Source organism: Manihot esculenta, chromosome 12 (assembly GCF_001659605.2).
Source record: "Manihot esculenta cultivar AM560-2 chromosome 12, M.esculenta_v8, whole genome shotgun sequence".
NCBI lineage: Eukaryota > Viridiplantae > Streptophyta > Magnoliopsida > Malpighiales > Euphorbiaceae > Manihot > Manihot esculenta.
Window position 1 is genome coordinate 12,373,680 of NC_035172.2, and position 17,398 is coordinate 12,391,077.

At 40.5% G+C, this 17,398-nt stretch overlaps 1 protein-coding gene across 3 annotated transcripts in view; it reads left to right on the plus strand.

Annotated features, from left to right (window-relative positions):
* Window positions 1-12,502, plus strand: part of LOC110628471 — a 44,776-nt gene extending 32,274 nt beyond the window's left edge. Inside the window, exon 12 of one of the 3 annotated variants that reach the window (XM_043948710.1) lies at window positions 12,399-12,502. In XM_043948710.1, the coding sequence (XP_043804645.1) occupies window positions 12,399-12,487 (89 nt within the window). In that variant the 3' untranslated portion in view covers window positions 12,488-12,502. Of the gene's footprint in view, window positions 1-9,670; window positions 9,751-10,928; window positions 10,988-12,398 lie in introns of those variants that run through there. The other 2 variants (XM_043948712.1, XM_043948711.1) reach the window with 2 other exon arrangements.
* Window positions 12,503-17,398: the final 4,896 nt, after the last annotated feature.

The following is a 17,398-nucleotide window of genomic DNA, read 5'->3' on the forward strand; positions in this document are numbered from 1 at the left end:
TTTGACTCAGGATGTACTGCAGGCTTTTATGATCTGTGAAGATCTCACATTTTACCCCGTAGAGGTAGTGCCTCCACATCTTGAGTGCAAAGATTACTGCTGCCATCTCCAGGTCATGTGTGGGGTAATTCAACTCATGCTTCTTTAACTGCCTAGAAGCATAAGCAATCACCCTCTCATTCTGCATCAGTACACAACCTAGTCCCACACGGGATGCATCACAAAAGACTGTAAAGTCTTCATCACTAGATGGCAGAGCTAAAACTGGTGCTGAAGTCAACCTCTTCTTAAGCTCTTCAAAACTCTCTTCGCACTGGTCGGTCCACAGAAATTTCTGATTCTTCCTGGTTAGTCTGGTCAGAGGAGCTGCTATCTTTGAGAAGTCCTGAACGAACCTCCTGTAGTAACCTGCCAAACCCAAGAAACTCCTGATCTCCGTCACTGAAGTGGGTCTAGGCCAGTTAGCCACAGTTTCTGTCTTCTTGGGGTCCACCTCAATCCCATTCTCTGACACTACATGCCCCAAGAACGAAATGCTCCTCAGCCAGAACTCACATTTAGAGAACTTGGCATACAAGCCATGTACCCTCAAGGTCTGCAAGACCAACCGCAGATGATGGGCATGCTCCTCTGCATTCCTGGAATACACCAAGATATCATCTATGAAGACAATAACAAAGTGATCCAGGTATTGACTAAACACCCTGTTCATGAGATCCATGAATGCTGCAGGGGCGTTGGTTAACCCGAACGGCATTACAAGGAACTCAAAATGCCCATATCTGGTCCTGAAAGCTGTCTTCGGCACGTCTTCATCCCTTATCCTTAGCTGATGGTACCCCGATCTCAGATCTATTTTGGAGAAACAACCCGCTCCTGCTAGCTGGTCGAATAGATCATCGATCCTTGGCAGAGGGTACCTATTCTTGGTAGTGACTTTGTTCAACTGTCTGTAGTCGATACAAAGTCTAAGGGATCCATCCTTCTTCCTCACAAACAAGACCGGAGCACCCCAAGGTGAGGTACTCTGTCGGATGAAACCCTTTTCTACCAGCTCTTGCAACTGCTCTTTCAACTCCTTTAACTTTGCTGGGGCCATCCTGTAGGGAGGGATAGAGATCGGTCTAGTTCCAGGCACTAACTCTATCTCGAACTCTATCTCCCTAGCAGGTGGTAAACCTGGAAGCTCATCCGGAAAAACATCCTGAAACTCTCTGACAACTGGCACCGAGACCGGCTCCCTGACCTGACTGTCTAGCTCTCTAACATGAGATAAGTACCCCTGACATCCCTTCCTAAGCAACCTACGAGCCTGAAGAGCTGATATCAGACCTCTAGGTGTGCCCCTCATGTCTCCTCTGAAGACGACCTCTGACCCGTTCTGATCTCTGAACCTGACTACCTTGTCCCTGCAGTCCAAGGTAGCACCATGGGTAGATAGCCAATCCATCCCTAGAATGACGTCAAAGTCTGTCAAATCTAGAACCACAAGGTCGGCGGAGAGGCATCTTCCCTCAACAAAAACTGGACTGTACTGGCAGACTGACACTGCCACTGACGGGTCACACTTGGGTCCACTGACCCATAGGGGACACTCTAACCCAGAGACTATCAGACCCAACCTCTCAACGGCTCTCGGAGCAATAAATGAATGAGATGCACCCGAGTCCATTAATGCATACACATCAGAACACCCAATGACGAGATTACCTGACACCACGGTGTTGGATGTGTTAGCCTCCTGCTGAGTCATGGTGAAGATCCTGGCTGGAGCTGATGGACCTTCACCTCGGGAACCAGAAGAAGAGGCTGCCCCTCTCCCTCTACCTCTGCCACTGCCCTGAGTTGTGGCTGGAACTGCTGGCTGTGCCACACTACCAGAAGCTGTCTGCTGGGGCTGGCCCATAAAAGGCGCTCTAGGACACTCCCGAGCTATGTGTTCCTCCCGACCACATCTGAAACATGTATTAGTCCCAGCTCGACACACTACCCTGTGCGGTCTTCCACATCTCTGGCATTCTGTACCATCTGAGCCTGAGCTCGAGCCACCGCCAAATCCCAGACCGGATTTCAACTTGTTCCAAAACTTATTCTTCTTCGGCTTCCTGGTGGTGTTATCCCACCTCTTCTTACCTGAGCTCTGAGAAGAGAAACCTGGTCCTCCTCTGCCTGGGGTCTTAACCCCTGAAGACTGGGTCACTGACTGCTTCACTGACCCCTCAACTATAGCACTTGCTTCCATTCTTCGAGCCATATCCACCACAGTGTGGAAACTTTCTCTCTCAGCTGACTGAATCAACGAGGAGTACCTGGAATGCAGCTTCATAACATACCTCTTGGCTTTCTTCGTATCTGTATCTAGAGCTTGCCCTGAAAAAGGCAATAGCTCCAAGAATTTATCCGTGAACTCCTCTACACCCATATGCTCTGACTGCCTCAGTTGCTTAATCTCAATCATCTTCAGTTCTCTGGAACTGTCTGGAAAAGCCCATCCAGCGAACTCATTCGCAAATTCCTCCCATGTCATACCGTCTAGTCTCGGGTCCACATAACACTTGAACCATTCCCATGCCTTCTTGCACTTTAAAGTGAACCCTGCCATCTGTATGGCCCTGCTGTCACTTGCCCCTAGCTCATCAGTTATTGTCTTCACTACTCTCAGATATTCAAAGGGGTCATCCCCTGACTTGTATTTGGGAGCATCCAGCTTGAGGTAATCTGTCATTTTCACTTTGCTCCCATCGACTGAGCTAGGTCTAGGAGGTTGAGTAACTGGGGCTGCTGGTTCTGTAGGTGGTGGAGGTGGGGGTGCAGCATTCCCCGAGGTGGGGTTTGCCGGGTTTGGATAAAAAGGTGAGGGTGGATAAGCTGGGTACTGTGTATAAGGTGGGTAGAAAGGTGGATAAGGCATGTAGGTAGGGTAGGGGTTAAAGCTGGAGTAATCCGAGGTACCTCCCATCGGATACCCTGAACCCTGTGGGAAGGGTGGATAATGGGGTGGAAAACCGTACCCCGAGGCCTGAACGCCTCCCTGAGACTCCCCTGTCCCTTCTTCCTCCATGCTCACATCCAGGTTCCCATCCCTCCTCTGATCCTCTTCTGTAACCTCCCTCACATCTGAAGAACTTCCTCCTCTATCTGTCCCCCTTCTGCTAACATCAAAAGACCTTCTAGGGTCCCTTGACACTCTTTCTCTGTTGGCTCTACAAGACATTGCCCTAGGCAATGTAAGAGGACGGGCACTCATGCCCTCATCCTCAGGTGGCACTCCAGTCAATCGTGCAGATCGACGAGTTCCTCTCATCCTGTTTTCTGAAAAACAGTACACATCATACAAACATTAGCATCACATGGTTCATGTGGGCACACATGAACCCTCATCACATATACATCATTCACATCATAGTATTAATGCACATGCATATTATCATGGCATTTCACATCATCATACAAGACAGGACTCCACATCCTATCCTAGTGGACATGACCTTCCTATTGTGCTTGACCTTCTAGAACATCTATGAGCCCGACACTCTAAGTCCGATCCTATGAACCTAGGGCTCTGATACCATTCTGTAACGACCCAAAAATCGGACCGCTACCGGCGCTAGGATCCGGATCGACTTAAGGCCGCCGGGACCCGTAGCAAGCCTAACATATAATCTGTAGACCTGTTTAATCCCATACATGATCAACAATCATACATAAAAATTTAAACTTTTCCTTCAACAACCAACTCAATCTGAACATACATTACATAACCATAAACATGACCCCTCTGTGGAATCTCAACAATGCCCCAACGAGCATTATAACATGAGATGAGTTGGCTTACATAGACATTATAAAACATTTCGATCATGTAATAAAAGGGATACCTCAAAACATAATGTCAAGCACAATATCTAGTCCTCAATATCATTATACATAACATAACTGTAACCTCTTACATTACATCATAGTACAATTGTCATGTCCACAATCTAACTATTACATGAACATACTTCAAAACTCTGGCTAACCTCCTGGTCTACCCTGTACCTGCACATCTGGGGTTAGGGGAGAGGGGTGAGCTACAAAGCCCAGTGAGCAGAACAGTGAAAACATATATTAAAATTTCATGCTTTCATGAAATGCAACACATCACAACAAATCACATCTCGGATGGTATTGTCACCTATAGTCCTTTACATAGTCCAACTGTGTCGGGACGTAGAATGGGTACAACCGGTCTTTCCCTTAACATAACATATCATAACATACCAATGTGCCAGGGACGTAGAATGGGTACAACCTGGACTTTCTCTTACATCGTGCCAGGGACGTAGAATGGGTACAACCTGAACTTCCATACCATATCATGCCGTAACATCATCATACCATATGAGGACTAAAGGATCATCCAATAACCAATCCACATCAACATCAACATCATAAATGCAATGCAACATATTCGTGAATACTAATGCAAACAACCTACTACATCTCATGGCATTCATGATGCATGGATCATGCTCAAAATTCATAATTCATTTATTTTAAATCTTAAAGTTTATTCCACTCACCTCTGGCTAGCTCTGACAAACTCTGTAGCAGCTGGCTCACTGCTGGGGCCCTCGGTTCCTCGGGTCCGAACCTACACAGGTGGACTCCAATGAGGGACCAAACATCATGAACATAACTCTAATCTACTCCCCAAAAACCCCCTAAAACATCATGAAATAATCCTAGAAGCACATGCATGAAATGGCTGGACAGGGCACTTTCGGCGGCAGGTTCGGCGGCCGAAAGTCCCTCCAGAGCCGAAAGTCAGGCACTTTCAGCGGCACCTTCGGCGGCCGAAAGTCCCAGACAGAGACGAAAGTCTCTTTTCGGGGGCAACTTCGGCAGCCGAATGCTGCCTCCACAAGGGGGTTCGGCGGCCGAAAGTTCCTTCGGCTGCCGAACCTGGTTTCTCCCATAAGGGCAGAAACTCGGCTCACATGAGCCTCTTGCCTCCCAAAACCTCAAATCATGCATATAGCTCAACTAAAATATGCATACGAGTTCCTAGGGGTCTCAAACAATCATATACCCCAACTACAACACTTCAAACACACAAAATCAACATACATTGTTCATCAAAACATCAAAACCCATAAACTCATCAACAAGCCTAAACATGCATCTCTACCCATAAAACAACTTAATGCTTGTTTAAAACACATAACAAGGGTGGATCAGAGCTTACCTCTTGAAGAAACGAGAGGAAAGGCGATCCTAGCTTGGAGATGGAGAGATTGAGCTCTTTGAACCTCCAAGTACCCAAAACTTGCTCTTTACTCACAGATCTTCAAAACAGAAGTTAAAACCCGTGAAAATCGTGGAAGATCTAAGGAAAACACTCAAGATCAAGGGAGGGGTGGCGGAGACTCACCTTGGCCGACAACGGGGGAGAAAAAGCTCGCCCGTGCGGACCCAAGGGACCCTTTTATAGTGGCTGGCCAGGCCACGTTCGGGGGCCGAATGTGCCTCCGCATGCATGCCATGTTCGGCGGCCGAACTTGACTTTCGGCGGCCGAACCTGGACTTCCCTCACTCATGCTTTCGGGGGCCTAACGTGCCTCCAAAACGCATGCATGTTCGGCGACCGAACTTGACTTTCGGCGGCCGAACCTGGGTTTTCCTCCAAAGACTTTTCATGCAAAAACTCATTAAATTTTCATACTTAAAACCATGAAATGCCTTAAAACATTTTATGAAAACATGTTTCTACCCTACTAGAGGCTTCCGACATCCGAGATTCCACCGGACGGTAGGAATTCCGATACCGGAGTCTAGCCGGGTATTACAATAGGGTTGGTACTGGGGTGGGTGAACAAAATCCGAGGCCTGAGTGCCTCCTTGGGACACTTCCATACCCTCTACTGACATACTCATGTCCAGACTACTATCTCTTCTCTGATCCTCCTCTGCTGATTCCCTCACATCATCTGACATTCTGCCCAGAACTGATCTCCTCCTGCTTGCATCAAAAGACCTCCTAGGGTCCCTTGATGTTCCTTCTCTGCTTGTCCTACAAGATCTTGCCCTTTGCAGAACAGGGGATGGACATCCATGCCCTCATTCTCTGGTGGAGCTCCAGTCAATCTAGCAGATCGACGAGTTCCTCTCATCCTGCTATCTGAAAGCACAACGTATACATTTAAACATAACATCATATGATCCATGTGGGAACACATGAATCCCCATCACATACATAACATATCATTAATGCACATGCATCTCATCATGGCATTTCACATCATCATACAAGACAGGACTCCACATCCTATCCTAGTGAACATGATTTTTCCTATTGTGCTTGCCCTTCTATAACCTCTATGAGCCCGACACACTATAGGTCCGACCATATGAACTTAGGGCTTTGATACCAATCTGTAACGACCCGGAAACTGGACCATTACCGGCGTTAGGATCCAGATCGACTTAAGGTCGCCGGGACCCGTAGCAAGAATAACATACATCCTATACAGCTGGTATAATCCCATACATGATCAAACATAGCGTAAAACTTTAACTTTTCACATCTACCAAGCTTGACCTGAACATGCATAAAAGCTGAAAACATAAAACCCCTTTACTGGAGCCCTCATCAAATGCTCCAGTTGGGTCCACATATCATACGTTAAGCTTGGTTCATCATATCTCATTTTAAACATACATAAAGATCATGTATACCAGGGACAAACCATAAACATTAGGGCTAAGCACAATACTAAATCTCAATACATTAGTTTACAATATATCTCTTTTACATCATTACATAATTTGACATTACATCATGTCCACTACTATTCTATTACATAACATAACCATAGCCATAACCTGCTGGCTGACCTCCTGAACTATCTCTGACCCTGCAAGCCTGGGGTTAGGGGAGAAGGGTGAGCTATAAAGCCCAGTGAGCAGAACAATAATAAAAATCATTTAAACATATGCTTTCATGAAATGCATCACATCACAAACATATCACATCAAGGATGAACTTGTCACCAATAGCCCTCTACCTATCGTAACATGTCCAACTGTGCCAAGGGTGATAAGGCCACGCCTGGTCTCCTCTTACATAGCTCATATCATAACATGTCCAACTATGCCAGGGGCGATTAGGCCACGCCTGGTCTTTTCTTACTTATAACATATTGCCAGGGGCGATTAGGCTACACCTAGTCTTTCTATCTCATGTCACATCATGTCATATCATATCATATCATATCGTACTGCGGGCTAGAGGATCATTCAATATTCATCCACATCATTTTCATCGTATTATGTAATGCACCATATTCGTGAATTCTAATGCAAACAACCTATTACATAACATGGCATTTATGATGCATGAACATGCTTAAAATATTTAATTTACTTTAAAACATAAAGTTCCGTCCTACTCACCTCTGGCTAGCTCTGAACTAACTTTAAAGCAGCTAACACTGCTGACCACCTCGGTTCCTCAGGTTCGATCCTACACAGGTGGACTCAAATGAGGGACCAAACAACTCTAACATAACACTAAACATCTCCCCAAAAACACCTCTAAAACACCTCAAAACATGCATGCAAAACAGGCAAAGGAAGGCTGGACAGGGCACCTTCGGCGGCACATTCGGCGGCCGAATGCTCCCACAGATCCGAAAGTCAGGCACTTTTAGCAGCAGGTTCGGCGGCCGAAAGTCTCCTCCAGAGACGAAAGCCAGGCACTTTCGGCTGCACCTTCGGCGGCCGAAAGTCCTTTTTCGGGGGCAAGGTTTGGCGGCTAAAGATTGCGTCCACAGGCAGGTTCGGAAGCAGAAACCACTTTCGGCGGTCGAACCTGGGTTCCCCAGCAAGGCAAAACCCATTTTCGCCTCATGCAATCCGCCTCCAAAACCTTCCTCATTCACATCCAACACTTCCAAAACATGCACAACTCATACAACAAGCATATAGGGGTCTCAAGCTAGCCTAAACCCCCAACAAACATCACATAAACATGCATTAACATACTTTTATCATAAAGGGTATCAAAACCCTTAACATGCACATCCATATTACACATGCATTCCTAACCCATAACCCTTCATAAAACTCACTTAAAACATCACAAAAGATAAAGATCTACACTTACCTCTTGAAGATTGAGGGTTGGTGCGACCCAAGCTTGAAGGTATGGAGAGTCCAAGCTCCAAAAGTCTCCAAGCTCTCAAAACCTTGATCAAAGCTTAAAACTCTTCAAAGCAAAGATAAAACTCATGAAAACTTGAGGGATCTGAAAAAAAAGCATAAAAACAACCAAAGGAGAGCATGAACTCACCTATGCCCGAAAAGAGAGAGAAAACTCGCCCATTTTTCGGACACGGGGCCTTTTATAGGTGGCCGGCTAAACCTCCTTCGGCAGCCAAAGCTGCTGCCAAAACTTCACCACGTTCGGCGGCCGAACCTGGGGTTCGGCGGCCAAAAGGAAGCCACCTTCGGAAGCCTAATGTGCCTCCTAAACTATCCCATGTTCGGCGGTCGAACTTGACTTTCGGCGGCCGAACTTGGTTTACTTCACTCAAAGCCTTCGGAAGCCTAAAGCACTCCCGAAATAGCCCCATGTTCGGCGGCCGAACTTGACTTTCGGCGGCCGAACCTGTCAAATGCCTCCTTGGTCTTTTCTTTTCAAAACTCTGTTTCTTTTGTATTAAAACTATAAAATCATATGAAAACATTTTAGAAACACATTTTACCCTTCTAGAAGACTCTGGCATCTTCTGAAATTCCAAGTTCCAACAGAGCTTCCGCCGGAAGGTAGGGATTCCGATGCCGGAATCTAGCCGGGATATTACATTCTTCCCTCCTTAAGAACATCCGTCCCTAAATGTTCCTCAACTAGCATATGCATACACATAACATAAACATACACATAATAACACATAATTCTAGCATAAAAAGAAACACGGTACCACTAGAGTATGAACTTTCGGTCTCCCAAGCGTACTTTTCATACTGAGGTGATTTCAAGGGACCTTTACCATCGGGATATCCTTGTTCCCCTACTCTCTGGCCTGCGTGTCTATGATCCGTATTCGCTGCTCAACATAGGTGAGATCCCCTGCATTCTCCACCTCTGGTTCCTTAAGAACCTCACTCGGATCCGACACAAACTCACATATCTTGGGAACATGGAAAACCGGATGGATCTCCCCCATTGAAGTAGGTAAATCTAGCTTGTAGGATACATTCCCAATCCTTTGCAGGATTTCAAAGGGTCCGGTGTATCTTAGAGCTAATTTACCTTCTTCCCATAACGAATCACCCTCTCTTTAGGAGACACCTCCAGCAATACCTCTGCGTGTCTATGATCCGTTATAATCCCCCGTTGATACAAACCCAATTGTACCTTTGAGCATATAAATATGAAGTACTGGATAACGATACCTACCCTTTTTATATGTGAGTGTTAGAGGGATAAGGAAGGCATTTTATATTTTTTCAGGTTTTTTGAATCCTACCATTCTGGTTCACCTAGTTTCTTCATAATGGCACCATTAAGACAAAACAAAATAAATAAAAATAAAAAGTTTTGTAAGTTTGCATCATACACACTCATGCATACTCAAAACATTATATTAACCTTTATCCATTTGATTGCACAAAGTTTATGAAGACATGTTGAGAGGAGGGAATACTCAAGATGGAGGACCTATGAAAAGCTTTTCAAAAGCTGGATGAACGTAAGCTATTAAAGGAAAATACGAAGATTAATACTCAATTCATTATCCTTAAAAAAAGATTGAAAAAAGCGATGAGGTTAATTGCACATCCCAACAACGAAGCTCCACGAGTCCATAAGCAAATTAAGAAGAGAAAATTTGTTGAAATCTCCCATTTCAATAGAAGAGATGTTCTTACGTTTGAAAGAGAAAGATCTACTGCAACTCTTAGCATGTAGATCGCTACCAAACCTCTTGCCAGTCAACTTTGACTTCAACCTATTATGTTAATTTCATCAAATAGCTAGGCACGACACCAACAACTGCTATAGTTTGAAGCATGAATTCAAAATTTCCTTGATAATGGAACCTCATTCTATCCAAAGATGAAAAGGACAAGTTCGAGCACATCCCTTCTCCTCTAGAAGATATTCAACTAAACAAATAGAAACTCTATAAAAATTTAGATTAAAGCTCATTAGAGCTAATTTTGTAATAAGACAATTTTCTATCAATAAAATTGGAGTTCCCTTTACCTTTGTCTCTACTTTTATCTTGTTCCTATTTGTACAGCTGAAAAATCTAAACATACTTATTCCTAATCAATGTGCAATCAAGTGATAAAAGGTTTATTCATGCATTCATCAACTCACACATCATACTAACTCTTTATGTTGTATAAACATCATTGCTCCAAAGTCAACTTAGAGTGCCACCTATCCTAGCTTAGAGAGGGTGACAAATTATTAAAGGCTATGTTGATAAGGATCACTGTATTTCAAAGCTTAGTAAGGTAAAAGATTGAGATTAGTTTACTATTATGTTTAAGAGGAGAGATATTAAGACTATATTTAATGAACTACTTAATGAGATCCCTCAATAGAAGAATGGAAAGAGCACATGAGAAGAAATTAATAGGGGAAGTTGCAAGAGCCAAAAGACCTTTAGAGATGGAAAGAGGATCTAATAGTGGATATCCCATGATAAAAAGGGTCGCCCAATTAAGAAGGCAACCAATGAGACATGCTAGATGAATGAGGCTTACTATGCATTGAAGAAAAAGATGGAGAAGCTTGAAGTTGACCTTAAAAACAAATTCAAGCTTCATGGAGCTGGTGACATACATTAGAGTATTTTTTTTTCCCTCTCTATAACATATTATGAATTTGATGTAATTAATATATTAATTTAAACGTACATCCATTTTGATAGGCCACACTTTCATCTTCAGATACTCAAAAGGACACATCAACTGAAGGGCATAAGGAAAATAAAAATGCTAATGTAAGTAATTAGTTGGTAAAAAAACTCTTAAGTTTTGCGGTTACATTTTGAAATTCAACTTTAATATGTTTATTGTTTTTTTTCTTTTTTAGGTTTCTAAAGTTGTAAGTGGATTATTAGTTTAATTGTTCAAGTGGTTATTTTAACCGTTACCCATTTGTTTTCAGTCTATTGTCATTTTATTAACTATGTGCTTTGTAGGTTGAGTGGATATATTCAATATGCAATTATTCATATAATTATATAAGAAATAATTGGGTAATTTCAGTATATTTTTCCATTGAAATAGTGGGTATATATACAGATTACAAGATCTTATTAAGGCAACCCCTAATAATCCTCCATCAGTCAATTAGCTTATGATTACATAATCTCTTATAATTATGTTCACACTCTAACAATCCAATTAAGGATTACTTGAAATATTATCAAGGAAAAGAACATATGTATTTATTCTCATAATTTTAAATAATTAAAATTTTAATTATTTTTAAACCTCTTTTAAGTGATTTAATTTTTTTATTGTTTAGATCAATTGGCTTTAGAGAAGGGATTAGATAAAAAGAAAAATCTAATCTAAGCATTGTGAGTCTTTCTCTTTTTCTCTCTCCCTCACAAACATACACAACCCCAAGGTGTATTTAAATTTATGCTTGTATGGGTTCTAATAACAATTATATAAGAATTTATTTATTTATTTTAATTATAATACTTGTATATAATAATTAATTATTTAATGAGTTGAAATTTCTTTGAGACATTTTACAACTTTAATATTATTGAACTTTGTTGCTTATTTAAATTTTGCATGCTAAAAGGTAAAATATGTTATATATATTATTAACGGTTGAATTTTCAATCTTGATTTGTTTTTATAGGTTGAAGAGTTAAACAATGGTGCAGTACCTAACCATACTACTGTACCATCAGTTAGGATATAATTATTCAACTATTTGCATTTTGGTACAATTTTTTATTACAAATGATCATATATTTAATGAATCATTCCACTTTTGGTTACTGGTAAGTGCGTGAGTCTTTGTTTGTTAGAAAGCTATGAATTACTCTTACCATCTAAAACATTTGAATTACTTGACTATACAATTTCATCCTTCAAATATATAACTGTTTTATACTAATGATTGATTTATTAGGAACAAGATATTTTGTAAAGCAGACTTATCTTCTAACATCTAGATATTATTGAAAATATGCCTTTTGCATTTGCTTTTAGTAGTTCACTATCAAGTGTGATATATGAAGAGTATTATTTTTTATGATTAACTTTTTATTATAATGTGATACTAAATTAATATTATTATGTTTGTAGTGTTTGTTTCTTTTAATTTAAATAATCCAAATTTATTTCTTGTTTAATTATGGTTTTATTATTATTAGAAAGGAAGAAGAAAATCACTGGCAGATCAAGGACAAGCTTGACAAATATCATAGTTGGTTATGAAGTTTTAGTATTATATGTATATTGATGACTTTAAATTATTTCAATTGTAGATGATATAATATTATATTTGGAGTTTTTTGAGCTTGAATTATGAAGTAAATACATCACATACACAATATTATAAGTTAATAATATTATTATTATGTTTAATGCTTGATTTATTTTTTATAATATAATTTTTCACCTTCTTTATCTTTGAAATTATATTATCTTATGAAATTGGGAGTAGTTATAAACTTGAATTATGGAAATATATATATCTTATAGTAAAGAGCTTATACAATATAATTTTTATCTCTTCTATAAAACTAATAAAAATTATTTGTGATGCAAAAATCGCCCCTAAAATTATATTTTTTATTAATTAAATTTAAATAAAGAAATTTTTTATTATTAGTGGGGAAATAATTTATCTCTAATATTAAAAATTTCAGTGGTGAATTTAAGTATTGTATTGTGGAGCATAAAATTGCCACTATATTTATACTTGTAGTGGCAACTTTTAATTATTATAGGTAAAAACTCAATGCCACAAAAACATTACATTTAGATGTGGTGTGCACATTTTCATCACAAAAAAATGTATGTGCGGCGACTGAAGACAATGTTACTAAAATTGTTTAGTATTAGTGGAAAAAACTAATGCCACAAAACATTAGGTTTAGTGTGGCGTTTCAAATTTTCCTCACAAAAGAAACATTTTGCAGCCACTTAAAACTTTTAGTTTCACATTTTCTATGGCGTACAAGTGGTGAATTTCACTTTCCATGCTAATATGTTTTAGTGGCGATTTTTACATATTTAGTGGCGATTTTTATCCTCATAAAAAGCATAATTTGTTGAAGTGGGATTGAGGACGGTAACTGATAAAGGACTATTTAGACTCCGTCAAGAGTTTTAACCAATATCGTTGGGCTAAGACGAGATAAGAGAAAAAATAAGTTAGAAGACGAAAAGTCTTATTGAAATTTCTCAAAAATTGAAAAGTGAGTTTCTAATAGCTAAGGGAGGCTATTTATAATAGAAATAAAATCCTAAAATGTAAAATTACAAAAATACCCAAAATAACAAAAAAAATAATTAAAATGCAAAATTGACCCCCTAAACGATAGAATTTTCATATCGAACTTTGTAACCAGTCTACAGTCCTCGTCACACTTTTGAAAGTCGTGTGTCTTAAAATTCCTTTTTCGAAAAGTTATCGTGGGTCTCTATCGGATGTCGGCAACAAAAGTTAGGGCCGATTCAAGTCTGCCATAAAGTTCAAGCCTAATTGCTCCATGTCATTCCCTTCCACTTGTAAAGAACTCGACCTCGAGTTGTCATCAGCAAGGTAGTACTGAAATAGATTCGCCACATTAAACGTCTTGGAAATTTTCATCTTATGTGGAAGGTTAAGAACATAGGCATTATCATTAATCTTCTGAATGATCCGGAATGGACCAATCTTCTTGGCATCAAGCTTTTTCTGTCCTCCACCACGCTCCTTGCGTAAATACACCATAACTTGGTCACCGATATTGAATGACTTGAAACGCCTATGTTTATCAGCTGTAGCTTTATATTTGTCATTGGCTTCTATAAGGCAATGTTGTACTTGTTTCAAAACATCCACGTGTTGCTTTGCCAAGTTGTTTATTGCAATACTGTTGTGAGAACCTGTGGAAAGGGCAATAAGATCAACTGTATGCGCTAGGACTTTCTTGTACACAACAAAAAAAGGTGACATCTTTGTGGAGCTATGGACAACACTCTTGTAAGCAAATTTTGCTTGGGCAAGAGCAAGATCCCAAGCAGTTTTCTTGTTATTGTAGATGCAGCGCAGAAGATTGCCAAGCGTGCGGTTCACCACTTCAGTTTGTCTATCAGTTTGGGGATGTGCAGCACTATTGTATCAAAGTTCAGTTTCAAAATATTTCCATAACGTCACCCATAAATGAGTTAGAAACTTTACATCTCTATCAGAAGTAATGGTCTTAGGGACGCCATGTAAGCGAACAATCTCCTGAAAAAATAGTTTTGCCACATGAGAAGCATCATTAGTTTTCTTGAAAGGAATGAAATGCGCCATTTTGGAGAACCTGTCAACTACAACAAAAATGGAATCAGATCCACGTTGAGTATGTGGAAGACCAAGAATAAAGTCCATAGACAAATCCTCCCAAGGATGTGCTGAAATAGGCAGTGGAGTGTATAAGCATGTATTCTGCGAATGTCCCTTCTAAATTTGACAAATTGGACACCTTTGGACCATCTGACCTGTCCCTTTTTAATTGTGGCCAGTAAAAACGCTCCTCCAATCCAACAATAGTCTTGTCATGCCCCAAATGACTACTCAAACCTCCTCCATAGACCTCCCGAATTTGCTTTTCTGGCAAAAAAGATCGAGGAATGCATAACCTATACTCCTTAAAAAGAAAGTCATCATGTATCAAGAACTCATCGGCAGGCTGGTGAGCCTGGACTCTAGCCCATAGATCAGCAAAGTCATCATTTGTAGCATACAGATCCTTCAGAAATTCAAAACCTACAACCTCCTGATTAACTGTAATCAACAGAGCAGTTCTCCTACTGAAAGCATCTGCTACCTAATTACTATGGCCAGCCTTATATTTTATGACATAATAAAAGGCTCCAAAATAAGCTATCCATCTAACATGCACATATTTTATGACATAATGAAAGGCTCCAAAATAAGCTGTCCATCTAGCATGCATCTTATTCACATATTTTTGAGTTTTGAAGTGGATCAAAGATTGATGATCTGTGTGAATAATAAACTCTCGCTCCATCAGATACTGCTCCTAAGTTTTAAACGGCCGGAATACTGCATATAGCTCTTGCTCATAAGTAGACAACTTCTTCCTAGCTTTATTCAGTTTCTCACTAAAGAAGGCAATAGGCCTTTTAGACTGTGACAATACTCCACCAATATCAACTCCACAAGCATCACATTCAATCTCAAACAGTTTATCAAAATCGGGTAGAGCAAGAATAGGGGCAGAAGTAAGCTTATCTTTAATCTCTTTAAAGCTCTTGTTGGCAGCTTCAGTCCATGCAAATTTCTACACTCTCTCTTTCTTCAAGCAATTTGTGATAGGGGCAATGATGTTGCTGAAATTTCTGATAAACCGTCGATAGAATGAAAGCTGCGAACTTTAGAAATAGTTTTGGGGATGGGCCAATTATGTATTGCTTCTACCTTCTTCTCATCAACATGTATTCCTTCTGCACTAACAACGAACTCCAGGAACAGAACGCGCTCCGTCATATAAATGCGCTTCTTAAGATTAATAACCAGCTCACTTTCTTACAAGGCTATCATGACATGACGGAGATGCTGTAAATATTCTTCTTCACTGCAACTAAAAATCAAGATGTCATCAAAATAAACAACCACAAATTTGAGTAAGAAAGGATGCAAGACCTGGTTTATGAGTCGTATAAAAGTGCTAGGTGCATTCGTCAAACCAAAGGGCATAATCAGCCACTCATACAAGCCTTTCTTAGTCTTGAAAGCAGTCTTCCATTCATCTCCCTCTTTGATCCGAACTTGGTGATAGCCACTTTTAAGGTCAATTTTAGAAAAGATTTTAGATACGGATAGCTGATCCAGCATGTCATCCAGTCGTAAAATAGGAAATCGATACTGAACTGTAATTTTATTGATGGCCCTGCTATCCACGCACATTCTCTAAGTCCCATCTTTCTTTGGAACTAATAGGGCAGGTACTCTGCAGGGGCTAATGCTCTCCCGAATATGCCCATTCTTCAATAATTCTTCAACCTGTTCTTGGAGGATTTTACTCTCATTTGGACTCATATGGTAATGAGGCAGATTCGGTAATTTTGATCCAGGAATGAGATCAATATGATGTTGGATATCCTACAGAGGTGGAAGCTTGGATAATTCCTCCACTATCTTAGGAAACACCTTCAACAGCTCTTTGATGGGTGGTGGTAAAGATGGTGCATCCTCCATTGCACCTTTTGCTCTTACCAATAAAGCCAGTGTGCCTCCAGATTTTTCAACTGCGCCTAATAGCCTTTGCACTCCCGTGGGAACAGCAACATCATTCTTCCCTTCCACTTTAGAGTGTTTCACAGAACCGGAAGGCAAGATAGTAATCTTCTTTTGATTCCATGTGAACATGTATGAATTCTCATTCTCCTTATGCAAAGCATCAACATTGAACTGCCAAGTGCGACCTAGCAAAATTCCACAATAATCTATATCCACAACATCACAATTAACAGGTTCAATATAAGATTTACCGATCAAGATAGGCACACAGCAGATTCTGTTGATCTCAATTGTTGGACCTTCCTTAATCCATCCGACTTTGTATGACGAAGGGTGCAACTGTGTAGGCAATTGCAATTTCCCCACCAATTGCTTAGCTATCAGATTCTCACAAATGCAGCTATCTATAATTAGCCTGCAAATTGCCTCTCCTCATCGACACTTTGTCTGGAAAATCTTCCTCATTTGCGTCTCATCCTCCTGTTTTGTTAAGCATAAGATTTTCTTCACCACATAGGTGACCTCTCCATCTTCAGAACCAGCAATAGATCCGTCATCGTCATCCACTTTCTCGTCAGTTTCAGCCACCTGCACAGCTACATTAACCTGTCGGCGATCAGTATTAACTCCTCTATGTTCTGGATAATTATTTGATCGATGACCAGGTTGCCTGCAGCTGTAACATGTCTCCCGTTGGCTTCTAATAAGGATTGGTTTTGCCTCCTTTTTCTGCTATAGTGGTGATTGCCTTTCTCTTATTGTCTCTCCTTTCTTCCATGTTATTCTGAGGATTGCCAGAATTTACAACCTTAGAAGGTTGTCCGCTATAATTGCCTCTATATTGTTGCTGAAATACCCGGCTAGACTCCGATATCGGAATTCCTACTGTCCGGTGGAATCTCGGATGTCAGA